The sequence below is a fragment of the Erinaceus europaeus genome, chromosome 9 (genome assembly GCF_950295315.1).
Source record: "Erinaceus europaeus chromosome 9, mEriEur2.1, whole genome shotgun sequence".
Lineage (NCBI taxonomy): Eukaryota > Metazoa > Chordata > Mammalia > Eulipotyphla > Erinaceidae > Erinaceus > Erinaceus europaeus.
Genome location: NC_080170.1, coordinates 53,428,869 through 53,444,049, shown reverse-complemented (window position 1 = coordinate 53,444,049; position 15,181 = coordinate 53,428,869). Strand labels below are relative to the sequence as shown.

General features: G+C 39.3%; 1 protein-coding gene across 2 annotated transcripts in view; it reads right to left on the bottom strand.

Annotated features, from left to right (window-relative positions):
* CENPL (centromere protein L) overlaps positions 1–15,181 on the bottom strand; it is a 34,255-nt gene that overhangs the window by 17,792 nt on the left and 1,282 nt on the right. For both annotated transcript variants that reach the window (XM_060197923.1, XM_060197922.1), the window contains exon 2: positions 6,369–6,530. In XM_060197923.1, the coding sequence (XP_060053906.1) occupies positions 6,369–6,527 (159 nt within the window). In that variant the 5' untranslated portion in view covers positions 6,528–6,530. The remainder of the gene's footprint in view (positions 1–6,368; positions 6,531–15,181) is intronic.

Here is a 15,181-nt window from a genome sequence, read left to right as displayed (position 1 = left end):
GAGAGAATAGAATCTATGAGGCTGAAGACAGAATTAGCAAGATTGAGGATGAATTAGAGACAACTAAAAAAGAAGTAAGAGATCTCAAAAAGAGATGAAGAGATGCTGAAAACAACAACAGAGTCCTATGGGATGACTTCAAAAGAAACAATATACGCAATATTGGCTTACCAGAGGAACAAAGAGAAGGAGAGGAAGAAAGCATTCTCCAGGCCATAATACCTGAAAATTTCTCTAGTCTAGACAACACCAAAGACATAAAGATTCAAGAAGCCCAGAGGGTCCCAAACAGAATTAACCCAGACCTAAAGACACCAAGACATGTCATACTTAGAATGGAAAGGAATAAGGATAAAGAAAGGATCCTCAAGGCTGCAAGAGAAAAACAAAGAGTCACCTACAAAGGAAAACCCATAAGATTAGCAGCAGACTTCTCCATACAAACACTACAGGCCAGAAGAGAATGGCAAGATATCTATCGAGTGCTCAATGAGAAAGGCTTTCAGCCAAGAATACTATATCCTGCTAGACTGTCATTCAGACTAGATGGAAGCATCAAAACCTTCTCAGACAAGCAATAGTTGAAGGAAGCAACCATCACCAAGACTGCCCTGAAAGAAGTTCTGAAAGGTCTCCTATAAACAACCAGACCACCACAAATAGGACATATATCAAAACACTCTAAAACTCTACAAGAACGGCATTAAAATATCTTCAGTCTATGATATCAATAAATGTCAATGGCCTGAATTCACCTATTAAAAGACACAGAGTAGGAAGATGGATCAGAAAACACAACCCAACAATATGTTGTCTACAGGAAACTCACCTAACTCAACAAGACAAACACAGACTTAAAGTGAAAGGATGGAAAACTATCATTCAAGCCAATGGCCCACAAAAAAGGGCAGGAACAGGTATTCTCATATCTGACATGATAGACTTTAAAATAGATAAGATTAAAAAAGATAGGAATGGACACTACTTAATGCTCAGAGGATCAGTCAATCAAGAGGACTTAACAATTATTAACATCTATGCACCCAATGAGAAGCCATCTAAATACATCAAACTTCTACTGAAAGAGCTACAGCAATATATTAACAGTAACATAATCATAGTAGGGGACTTCAACACCTCACTCTCTCAACTTGACAGATCATCCAGGAAGAAAATCAGTAAAGACATAAGGGAGCTAAATGAAGACACAGATAAACTAGAACTATTGGACATTTTCAGAGTCATTCATCCCAAGAAACTGGAATACACATTTTACTCAAATCCACATGGGTCATTCTCAAGGATAGACCATATGTTAGGCCACAAAGACAGCATCAGCCAATTCAAGAGCATTGAAATCATCCCAAGCATCTTCTCAGACCACAGTGGAATGAAACTAACACTTAACAATCAACAAAAGATTAGTAACAGTCTCAAAATGTGGAAGCTCAATAGTACACTTCTTAACAACTTCTGGGTCAAAGAGGAAATCAAGGAAGAAATCAAAATGTTTCGAGAGTTCAATGAAAATGAAGACACAAGCTCAAATTATTTGGGACACAGCTAAAGCAGTCCTAAGAGGGAAGTTCATAGCTATACAAGCACACATTAGGAAACAAGAAAAAGCACAAATAAACAGCCTGATTGCACATCTTAAAGACCTAGAAGAAGAACAACAAAGGAACCCTAAAGCAACCAGAAGGACAGAAATCACTAAAGTTAGGGCAGAAATAAATAACATTGAGAATAGGAAAACCATACAAAAGATCAATGAAAGTAAATGTTGGTTCTTCGAAAGAGTAAACAAAATCGACAAACCTTGAGCCAGACTCACAAAAAAAAAAGGGAGAAGACCGGAATAAATCGGATAGTGAATGAAAGAGGAGATATCACAACAGACACTGCAGAAATTCAACATATCATGTGAGGCTTCTATGAACAACTATATGCCACCAAGCTAGAGAACCTGGAAGAAATGGATGATTTCCTAGATACCTACAAACTTCCAAAACTAAGTAAAGAGGAAGTGGATAACATGAACAGGCCCATCACAGCTAATGAAATTGAAACAGTTATCAAAAATCTTCCCAAAAATAAAAGTCCTGGACCAGATGGTTTTACAAATGAATTCTACAAAACTTTCAAAGAAGAACTAATACCTCTACTTTTAAAAGTCTTCCAGAAGATTGAAGACACTGGAATACTCCCTGCCAGCTTCTATGAAGCCAACATCACCCTGATACCAAAAGCAGACAGGGACACAACCAAAAAAGAAAACTACAGACCAATATCTCTGATGAACATAGATGCGAAAATATTGAACAAAATTCTAGCCAACCGGATACAGCAGTATATCAAAAAGATTGTTCATCATGACCAAGTGGGGTTTATCCCAGGCATGCAAGGTTGGTTTAATATACGTAAATCAATCAATGTGATCCACCACATCAACAAAAGCAAGACCAAAAACCACATGGTCATATCAATAGATGCAGAGAAAGCCTTTGACAAAATACAACATCCCTTTATGATCAAAGCACTACAAAAATTGGGAATAGATGGGAAATTCCTGAAGATAGTGGAGTCTATATATAGCAAACCTACAGCCAACATCATACTCAATGGTGAAAAACTGGAAGCATTTCCCCTCAGATCAGGTACTAGACAGGGCTGCCCACTAACCATTACTATTCGACATAGTGTTGGAAGTTCTTGCCATAGCAATCAGGCAGGAGCAAGGAATTAAAGGCTTACAGATTGGAAGAGAAGAAGTCAAACTCTCCTTATTTGCAGATGACATGATAGTATACATGGAAAAACCTAAGGAATCCAGCAAGAAGCTTTTGGAAATCATCAGGCAATACAGTAAGGTGTCAGGCTATAAAATTAACATTCAAAAGTCAGTGGCATTCCTCTATGCAAACACTAAGTTAGAAGAAACTGAAATCCAGAAATCAGTTCCTTTTTCTATAGTAACAAAAACAATAAAATATCTAGGAGTAAACCTAACCAGAGAAGTGAAAGACTTGTATACTGAAAATTATGAGTCATTATTCAAAGAAATTGAAAAAGACACAAAGAAATGGAAAGATATTCCATGTTCATGGGTTGGAAGAATTAACATCATCAAAATGAATATATTACCCAGAGCCATCTACAAATTTAATGCTATCCCCATCAAGATCCCAAGCACATTTTTTTAGGAGAATAGAACAAATGCTACAAATGTTTATCTGGAACCAGAAAAGACCTAGAATTGCCAAAAACAATCTTGAGAAAAAAGAACAGAACCGGAGGCATCACACTCCCAGATCTCAAACTGTATTATAGGGCCATTGTCATGGCCATTGTCATGTCAAACTGCTTGGTACTGGAACATGAACAGACACACTGACCAGTGGCATAGAACTGAGAGCCCAGAAATGAGCCCCCACACCTATGGACATCTAATCTTTGACAAAGGGGCCCAGACTATTACATGGGGAAAGCAGAGTCTCTTCAACAAATGGTGTTGGAAACAATGGGTTGAAACATGCAGAAGAATGAAACTGAATCACTCTATTTCACCAAATACAAAAGTAAATTCCAAGTAGATCAAGGACTTGGATGTTAGACCACAAACTATCAAATACTTAGAGGAAAATATTGGCAGAACTTTTTTCCGCATAAATTTTAAAGACATTTTCAATGAAACGAATCCAATTACAAAGAAGACTAAGGCAAGCATAAACCTATGGGATTACATCAAATTAAAAAGCTTCTTCACAGCAAAAGAAACCACTACCCAAATCAAGAGACCCCTCACAGAATGGGAGAAGATCTTTACATGCCATACATCAGATAAGAGTCTAATAACCAACATATATAAAGAGCTTGCCAGACTCAACAACAAGACAACAAATAACCCCATCCAAAAAAGGGGGGAGGACTTGGACAGAATATTCACCACAGAAGAGATCCAAAAGGCCGAGAAACACATGAAAAAATGCTCCAAGTCTCTGATTGTCAGAGAAATGCAAATCAAGACAACAATGAGATATCACTTCACTCCTGTGAGAATGTCATACATTAGAAAAGGTAACAGCAGCAAATGCTGGAGAGGGTGTGGGGTCAAAGGAACCCTCCTGCACTGCTGGTGGGAATGTCAATTGGTCCAACCTCTGTGGAGAACAGTCTGGAGAACTCTCAGAAGACTAGAAATGGACCTACCATATGACGCTGTAATTCCTCTCCTGGGGATATATCCTAAGGAACCCAACACATCCATCCAAAAAGATCTGTGTGTACATATGTTCTTGGCAGCACAATTTATAATAGCCAAAACCTGGAAGCAACCCAGGTGTCCAACAACAGATGAGTGGCTGAGCAAGTTGTGGTATGTATACACAATGGAATACTACTCAGCTGTAAAAAATGGTGACTTCACCGTTTTCAGCTGATCTTGGATGGACCTTGAAGAAATCATGTTGTGTGAAATAAGTCAGAAACAGAAGGATGAATATGGAATGATCTCACTCTCAGGCCAAAGTTGAAAAACAAGATTAGAAAAGAAAACACAAATAGAACCTGAAATGGAATTGGCGTATTGCACCAAAGTAAAAGACTCTGGGTTGGGTGGGTGGGTGGTTAGAATACAGGTCCATGAAAGATGATGAATGACATAGTGGGGGTTGTATTGTTAAATGGAAATCTGGGGAATGTTATGCATGTACAAACTATTGTATTTACTGTTGAATGTAAAACATTAATTTCCCAATAAAGAAATAAATTATAAAAAAAAAAAAAAGAAAGCTTCAGTATCCATGAAGCAGGTGTCTCTCTTGCTGTTTTTTTTTTTTTATTTTTTGCCTCCAGGGTTATCACTGGGGCTCGGTGGCTCGGTGCCTGCACTACAAATCCACTGCTCCTGAAAGCCATTTCTCCCATTTTGTTGCCATTGTTGTTATTGCTGCTGTTGTTCGATGGGACATAGAGAAATTGAGAGATGGGAAGATAGAGAAGGGGAGAGAGAGACAGACACCTGCAGACCGCTTGTGAAGCAAGTCGGGGGACTGAACCAGGATCATTGCGCTGATCCTTGTGCTTCGTGCCATGTGCACTTAACCAGTTGCACTACTACTCGGCCCTCTCTCTCTCACTCTTTATCTCCCACTTTCCTTTCGGTTTCTGTCCCTATCCAAAATAAACAAATAGATAAAGTACAAACGAACCATATAAGGAGGAGTCAGGCGGTAGCCCAGCGGGTTAAGCGCACATGGCTCAAAGCGCAAGGACCAGCAGAAGGATCCCAGTTCAAGGCCCCGGCTCCCCACCTGGAGGGGTGTCGCTTCACAGGCAGTGAAGCAGGTTTCCAAGTGTCTCTCTTTCTCTCCCCCTCTCTGTCTTCCTCTCCTCTCTCCATTTCCCTCTGTCCTATCGAACGTCATCATCAACAACAACAGCAATAATAACTACAACAAGGGCAATAAAAGGGAAAATAAATACAAAAAAATGTATCTCATTTATTAAAAAAAAAAGAGAATGATATAAGGAGAAATAACAAAGTCAGGTGATACTGGATATGTGTATAATAACTTTTTGTTGTCTCTTATTTATTTTATTACCTGAAGTGTTAAGATACGAAACATGCTATAAATATGAACAAAAACTGCCATGTTTTCTTTACTGACTTTTTTTTTTTTTAAGAATTTTCATGGGAAAGATAGGCAGATAGAGAAAGAACCAGACATCACTCTGGTACATGTGCTGCCAGGGATTGAACTTGGGACCTGATGGTTGAGAATCCAATGCTTTATTCATTGTACCACCTCCTGGACCACTGTTTACAGACTTTTAAAGTTTTATTTTATTAAATGTTAGAAAGTCTCACGTGATACAGAAAGCAAGAGAGGGATGGCAAGATAAATCACCTCGCTACATAGTGTGCCTGTGTTATATACATGACCCAGGTACAAACCTGGCCCCCAGTACACTGGAGGAAGCTTCAGTGCTGTGCTATCTTTTCTGTCTCTGTCTCCATCTCCTCCTCTTAGAGCCAGAGAGAGTGAAGAAGACCATAAAGGGAATATTTCTTTCAACCTGGTGGAAACCAAACTCAAACCTGGGTTGCACACAAGATAAAGCAGCACATTATCCAAGTGAACTATAACTGAAAAGGTTACCAGGAGCAGTAAAACTGTTGACAAGAGATGGGAAAATGGGCACATGCACAAGAGCCTCAGAACACGATTCTGGTCTATGTGATTGCCAGGAATTGATCTAGGAGTCTCGGGCATTTAAGTCTGGTGCTATACCAATTAAGGTATTTCCCTAGCTAACACATGTAATTACTAATTCTCTAGTAAAATAAGAAACATGAAAAAGCATACCTGGGGAATTTTCCTTCGATGTGGAGTCAGGACAGGCAAAGTATGTTTCCTGGCTGATTCTAATTGTTTCTGCAGAGGGGTTGCAGTTGCAGTATAATATTTAAGCTTTAAAGATGTACTTTGTCCAGGAGTCGATGCTGAGGTATCATAAGAATCCATGGTCTATATAAAAAAGAAATGAAAAAATAAAAAAGAAATGAAACAAGAATTCTAAATACTGAGAAATTAATTCATACACACAGTTTCGATAATTCCTCTCTGGACTTCAGAAAAACTCTTTTGTTATCTGTCCCAAGTTTTTATTTTTTGACTGTACTTCTGTTTAATAAGTTATTTTTATGAATATCTTACAGATAGATTCCTCACAGTATGTTCAAAACTAAATTCAACTCCTTCCTAATATCTAGTTTCCAAAGCTAGTCCATTTTCAAGTTTTCCTCCATTTTCTAAGTTAAATTCATTGTCTGCTAATTTTTTTAATTTTATTTATTTATTTACTTATTCCCTTTTGTTGCCCTTGTTGTTTTATTGTTGTAGTTATTGTTATTGATGTCATCCTTGTTGGATAGGACAGAGAGAAATGGAGAGAGGAGGGGAAGACAGAGAGGGGAGAGAAAGACAGACACCTGCAGACCTGCTTCACCGCCTGTGAAGCGACTCCCCTGCAGGTGGGGAGCCGGGGGCTTGAACCGGGATCCTTATGCTGGTCTTTGCACTTTGTGCCACCTGCGCTTAACCCGCTGCGCCCGACTCCCTGTCTGCTAATTTTTTTAAATATTTATTTATTCCCTTTTGTTGCCCTTGTTGTTTTATTGTAGTTACTGTTGTTGTTGTCGTTGTTGGATAGGACAGAGAGAAATCGGGAGAGGAGGGGAAGACAGAGATGGGGAGAAAAAGAGAGACACCTGCAAACCTGCTTCACTGCTTGTGAAGTGACTCCCCTGGCAGGTGGGGAGCTAGGGGCTCAAACCAGGATCCTTATGCTGGTGCATGCACTTTGCGCCATTTGCGCTTAACCCGCTGCGCTACCACCAGACTCCCAATTTTTAAAAAATTATCTATATTTATTTATTGGATAGAGACAGCCAGAAATCCAGAGTGAAGGGGGAAATAGTGAGGGAGAGTGACAGACACCTGCAACACTCCTTCACCATTTGCAAAGCTTTCCCCCTGCAGGTGGGAAGTAGGGGCTAGATTCTGGGTCCTAGTGCATGGTAACAAGTACACTCAACCAGACCCCTAGTCTGATATACATATATTTTTTAATTGTCACCAGGATTATTGCTAGGGCTTAGAGCCAACAATATGAATCCACTACTCCCAGAGCCCTTTTTTTTTTTCTTCCTTTCTTTCTTTTTTATTATCTTTGTTAATTGGAGAGATACAGCCTGAAACTGAGAGTAGTGGGAGACAAGAAAGGGAGAGACATCTGCAGCCCTTCTCCACCACCTGTAAAACTTTTCCTCTGCAGGCAGCAGATCGCTTCCTCTCCTCTCCTCTCCTCTCCTCTCCTCTCCTCTCCTCTCCTCTCCTCTCCTCTCCTCTCCTCTCCTCTCCTCTCCTCTCCCGGATCAACTAGGAATACCAAAGGAGACCACCCGGACCGAAACAAGACAGGACTAGAATGACCACAGGAACCCAGTAAATCACCCGTGAATACAAACACGCGTGGCTGGTGACAGAGAGGAGAGAGGGGCCAAAGGAGAGATTAAGTGACTGCTAACAGTTCAACAGTTTATCAGTGGAGACACCACCTCCAGTCTGCTCCACCAACAAGGGGACAGCTGAAGGGAGGAAAGGACTCCCCAGAGACTCACCAAGTGCAACTCTGAGTCTCCATTGCTACTACCCTCAGAATCTGGAGCAGCAACAGGGAGGGACACCAGGGGACAGAGATCTAACCGGGAAACTCAGGAGAAGACCTATACCTCAGTGGCATAGCTGAGGGGCTGTGAAAGTCTCTTTGCATAACGACTGGATTATCTCTGCCACACCCTGCTTTATCTCTTGGTCAGGAGTCAGTGATTAAGCTAAAAGCCTATTGATAGTTTAAAAGCCCTCAGGCTCCCATAGCCTACAGGGAAGAAAAAAAAAAAGAGGCTTTTAAACCACTGAGCTCCAACTCAGGGATTGAAAAAACTGTTAACTCCCACCACGGTAAAACCTTTAATTAAATTACTTAGACACAAGTCAATCCAGGCAATAGTGATCAATAATTTGAAAAGTACTGATAAAGGGAACTCATAACATAATATATAATATGGTTAAAACAACAAGAAAAAATATTGGAGACTCGAACCAGGACAAGAGTCCAGCTAAAAGTCCTCCAGAGGGTGAAGCACAAAACGAGTTCAACATCCAAACATTAGCTAAGGAAATAATAACAGCAGTGAGTGAAGAATTTGAAAAAATTGTAATCAGAAATGCAGGAACAACAAATGAGAATATGGAAGACAATTCTAATTATCTCATGGTTATTAGAGAGCTGAAAGCTGAAACCGCTGAGCTAAGAAGGCAACTATCTGAACAAGCTAAAAGAGTATCAGAGCAGGGCAACAAAATAGATGAACTCCAGAAAGCAGTAAAGGGCAGAGAGAATAGAATCTATGAGGCTGAAGACAGAATTAGCAAGATTGAGGATGAATTAGAGACAACTAAAAAAGAAGTAAGAGATCTCAAAAAGAGATGAAGAGATGCTGAAAACAACAACAGAGTCCTATGGGATGACTTCAAAAGAAACAATATACACATTATTGGCTTACCAGAGGAACAAAGAGAAGGAGAGGAAGAAAGCATTCTCCAGGCCATAATACCTGAAAATTTCTCTAGTCTAGACAACACCAAAGACATAAAGATTCAAGAAGCCCAGAGGGTCCCAAACAGAATTAACCCAGACCTAAAGACACCAAGACATGTCATACTTAGAATGGAAAGGAATAAGGATAAAGAAAGGATCCTCAAGGCTGCAAGAGAAAAACAAAGAGTCACCTACAAAGGAAAACCCATAAGATTAGCAGCAGACTTCTCCATACAAACACTACAGGCCAGAAGAGAATGGCAAGATATCTATCAAGTGCTCAATGAGAAAGGCTTTGAGCCAAGAATACTATATCCTGCTAGACTGTCATTCAGACTAGATGGAAGCATCAAAACCTTCTCAGACAAGCAACAGTTGAAGGAAGCAACCATCACCAAGACTGCCCTGAAAGAAGTTCTGAAAGGTCTCCTATAAACAACCAGACCACCACAAATAGGACATATATCAAAACACTCTAAAACTCTACAAGAATGGCATTAAAATATCTTCAATCTTTGATATCAATAAATGTCAATGGCCTGAATTCACCTATTAAAAGACACAGAGTAGGAAGATGGATCAGAAAACACAACGCAACAATATGTTGTCTACAGGAAACTCACCTAACTCAACAAGACAAACACAGACTTAAAGTGAAAGGATGGAAAACTATCATACAAGCCAATGGCCCACAAAAAAGGGCAGGAACAGGTATTTTCATATCTGACATGATAGACTTTAAAATAGATAAGATTAAAAAAGATAGGAATGGACACTACTTAATGCTCAGAGGATCAGTCAATCAAGAGGACTTAACAATTATTAACATCTATGCACCCAATGAGAAACCATCTAAATACATCAAAGTTCTACTGAAAGAGCTACAGCAATATATTAACAGTAACACAATCATAGTAGGGGACTTCAACACCTCACTATCTCAACCTGACAGATCATCCAGGAAGAAAATCAGTAAAGACATAAGGGAGCTAAATGAAGAGATAGATAAACTAGAACTATTGGACATTTTCAGAGTCATTCATCCCAAGAAACTGGAATACACATTTTACTCAAATCCACATGGATCATTCTCAAGGATAGACCATATGTTAGGCCACAAAGACAGCATCAGCCAATTCAAGAGCATTGAAATCATCCCAAGCATCTTCTCAGACCACAGTGGAATTAAACTAACACTTAACAATCAACAAAAGATTAGTAACAGTCCCAAAATGTGGAAACTCAACAGTACACTTCTTAACAACTTCTGGGTCAAAGAGGAAATCAAGGAAGAAATCAAAATGTTTCGAGAGTTCAATGAAAATGAACACACAAGCTATCAAAATATTTGGGACACAGCTAAAGCAGTCCTAAGAGGGAAGTTCATAGCTATACAAGCATACATTAGGAAACAAGAAAAGGCACAAATAAACAGCCTGATTGCACATCTTAAAGACCTAGAAGAAGAACAACAAAGGAACCCTAAAGCAACCAGAAGGACAGAAATCACTAAAGTTAGGGCAGAAATAAATAACATTGAGAATAGGAAAACCATACAAAAGATCAATGAAAGTAAATGTTGGTTCTTCGAAAGAGTAAACAAAATCGACAAACCTTGAGCCAGACTCACAAAAAAAAAAAAGGGAGAAGACCGGAATAAATCGGATAGTGAATGAAAGAGGAGATATCACAACAGACACTGCAGAAATTCAACATATCATGCGAGGCTTCTATGAACAACTATATGCCACCAAGCTAGAGAACCTGGAAGAAATGGATGATTTCCTAGATACCTACAAACTTCCAAAACTAAGTAAAGAGGAAGTGGATAACATGAACATGCCCATCACAGCTAATGAAATTGAAACAGTTATCAAAAATCTTCCCAAAAATAAAAGTCCTGGACCAGATGGTTTTACAAATGATTTCTACAAAACTTTCAAAGAAGAACTAATACCTCTACTTTTAAAAGTCTTCCAGAAGATTGAAGACACTGGAATACTCCCTGCCAGCTTCTATGAAGCCAACATCACCCTGATACCAAAAGCAGACAGGGACACAACCAAAAAAGAAAACTACAGACCAATATCTCTGATGAACATAGATGCGAAAATATTGAACAAAATTCTAGCCAACCGGATACAGCAGTATATCAAAAAGATTGTTCATCATGACCAAGTGGGGTTTATCCCAGGCATGCAAGGTTGGTTTAATATAGGTAAATCAATCAATGTGATCCACCACATCAACAAAAGCAAGACCAAAAACCACATGGTCATATCAATAGATGCAGAGAAAGCCTTTGACAAAATACAACATCCCTTTATGATCAAAGCACTACAAAAAATGGGAATAGATGGGAAATTCCTGAAGATAGTGGAGTCTATATATAGCAAACCTACAGCCAACATCATACTCAATGGTGAAAAACTGGAAGCATTTCCCCTCAGATCAGGTACTAGACAGGGCTGCCCACTAACCATTACTATTCAACATAGTGTTGGAAGTTCTTGCCATAGCAATCAGGCAGGAGCAAGGAATTAAAGGCTTACAGATTGGAAGAGAAGAAGTCAAACTCTCCTTATTTGCAGATGACATGATAGTATACATGGAAAAACCTAAGGAATCCAGCAAGAAGCTTTTGGAAATCATCAGGCAATACAGTAAGGTGTCAGGCTATAAAATTAACATTCAAAAGTCAGTGGCATTCCTCTATGCAAACACTAAGTTAGAAGAAATTGAAATCCACAAATCAGTTCCTTTTTCTATAGTAACAAAAACAATAAAATATCTAGGAGTAAACCTAACCAGAGAAGTGAAAGACTTGTATACTGAAAATTATGAGTCATTACTCAAAGAAATTGAAAAAGACACAAAGAAATGGAAAGATATTCCATGTTCATGGGTTGGAAGAATTAACATCATCAAAATGAATATATTACCCAGAGCCATCTACAAATTTAATGCTATCCCCATCAAGATCACAAGCATATTTTTTAGGAGAATAGAAAAAATGCTGCAAATGTTTATCTAGAACCAGAAAAGACCTAGAATTGCCAAAACAATCTTGAGAAAAAAGAACAGAACCGGAGGCATCACACTCCCAGATCTCAAACTGTATTATAGGGCCATTGTCATCAAAACTGCTTGGTACTGGAACATGAACAGACACACTGACCAGTGGAATAGAATTGAGAGCCCAGAAATGAAGCCCCATACCTATGGACATCTAATCTTTGACAAAGGGGCCCAGACTATTACATGGGGAAAGCAGAGTCTCTTCAACAAATGGTGTTGGAAACAATGGGTTGAAACATGCAGAAGAATGAAACTGAATCACTCTATTTCATCAAATACAAAAGTAAATTCCAAGTAGATCAAGGACTTGGATGTTAGACCAGAAACTATCAGATACTTAGAGGAAAATATTGGCAGAACTTTTTTCCGCATAAATTTTAAAGATATTTTCAATGAAACGAATCCAATTACAAAGAAGACTAAGGCAAGTATAAACCTATGGGACTACATCAAATTAAAAAGCTTCTTCACAGCAAAAGAAACCACTACCCAAACCAAGAGACCCCTCACAGAATGGGAGAAGATCTTTACATGCCATACATCAGATAAGAGTCTAATAACCAACATATATAAAGAGCTTGCCAAACTCAACAACAAGACAACAAATAACCCCATCCAAAAATGGGGGGAGGACTTGGACAGAATATTCACCACAGAAGAGATCCAAAAGGCCGAGAAACACATGAAAAAATGCTTCAAGTCTCTGATTGTCAGAGAAATGCAAATCAAGACAACAATGAGATATCAGTTCACTCCTGTGAGAATGTCATACATCAGAAAAGGGAACAGTAGCAAATGCTGGAGAGGGTGTGGGGTCAAAGGAACCCTCCTGCACTGCTGGTGGGAATGTCAATTGGTCCAACCTCTGTGGAGAACAGTCTGGAGAACTCTCAGAAGGCCAGAAATGGACCTACCCTATGACCCTGGAATTCCCCTCCTGGGGATATATCCTAAGGAACCCAACACATCCATCCAAAAAGATCTGTGTGTACATATGTTCTTGGCAGCACAATTTGTAATAGCCAAAACCTGGAAGCCACCCAGGTGTCCAACAACAGATGAGTGGCTGAGCAAGTTTTGGTATGTATACACAATGGAATACTACTCAGCTGTAAAAAATGGTGACTTCACCGTTTTCAGCCGATCTTGGATGGACCTTGAAAAAATAATGTTGAGTGAAATAAGTCAGACACTGAAGGATGAATATGGGATGATCTCACTCTCAGGCCAAAGTTGAAAAACAAGATTAGAAAAGAAAACACAAGTCGAACCTGAAATGGAATTGGAGTATTACACCAAAGTAAAAGACTCTGGGGTGGGTGGGTCGGTGGGGAGAATACAGGTCCATGAAAGATGATGAATGACATAGTGGGGGTTGTATTGTTAAATGGGAAACTGGGGAATGTTATGCATGTACAAACTATTGTATTTACTGTTGAATGTAAAACATTAATTCCCCAATAAAGAAATAAATTATTAAAAAAAAAAAAAAAACTTTTCCTCTTTAGGTGGGGACTGGGGGCTTGAACCCAAGTCCTCATACACCTTACTGTGTGTGCTCAACCAGGTGTGCCACCACCTGGCCCTTCCTTTCTTTCTATTATACTTGATAGGACAGAGAGAAGTTGAGAGGAGAGTGAAGAGACATCTGCAGATCTGTTTCATCACTTGTGAAGTGTGTCACATCCCCTCCCACACACACACACACACATGTGGGGAGTGGGGCCTAGAACCTGGGTCCTTGCACATAGTAACCAGGTGCATCACTGCCAAACCCCCTTAGTCTGCTACTTTCAATCCTTAATATGTAGTCTGTAGTGGTCCAGGATGTGGCACAGTAGAAAAAGCATTGGACTCTCAAGCATAAGGTCCTGAGTTCAATTCCTGGCAGCACATGTACTAGAGTGATGTCTGGTTCTTTCTTTCTTTCTTTCTTTCCCTCTCTCTCTCTCTCTCTCTCTCTCACCCTTTCTCATAAATAAATAAATTCTTTTTTAAAAATATTTATTTATTTACTCCCTTTTGTTGCTTTGACATTATTATTGTTATAGTTATAATTGTTGTTGTTGATGTCTTTGTTGTTGGATAGGACAGAGAGAAATGAAGAGAGGAGGGGAAGAGAGAGGGAGAGAAACACAGACACCTGCAGACCTGCTTCACTGCTTGTGAAGCTACTCCCCTGCAAGTAGGGAGCCAGGGGCTCACACTGGGATCCTTATGCTGGTCCTTGCGCTTCGAGCCATGTGCAGTTTAACCCACCGTGCTACCACCCAACTCCCAAATAAATAAATTCTTTTAAAAATATATATATATGAAGTCTGTAAGTATATACTTTTTGAAACACTTTTTGAATGTTTCCATCATTGTTTCACAGAATTATTTCCCTACATATGTCTTTATATGTTGCAACAAAATATTCCTCTTATCTAAGGGTGATCCATTCTAGAAAATGGTATTTTGTTAGTTACCTGTGCAAAAATAATTTTATAATGGTCAGATAAATTTAAAGTTTTGCTATGACGTGTAGGTCTTTCAAAATTCAGCATATCCTTATCTTCTCCTTCTTAAAAAAATCTTCCATATATATTATTTTTATTTTTGTATTATTGGATAGAGAGAGAAATTGAGAAGGGCAAGGGAGATAATGAGGGAAAGACACAGAGAGACACCAGCATCCCTGCTTCACCACTCATGAAGCTTTCCCCCTGCAGGTGGTGAAGCAACACTGTAGATGTCTCTTTCTCCCTATATTCCTCTTCCATTTCAGCTTCTCTGTGTTTTTATCCTGTAAGTAAAGAGAGCAGGGGAGATAGTATAGTATAAAGATTATGCAAACAGACTCTCAAGTCTGAGCCTCCCAGGTCCCAGGTTCAATCCCCACAGCTCCATAAGCTAGAGCTGAGCAGTGTTCTGGTAATAAAAATAATGACGATGTCAA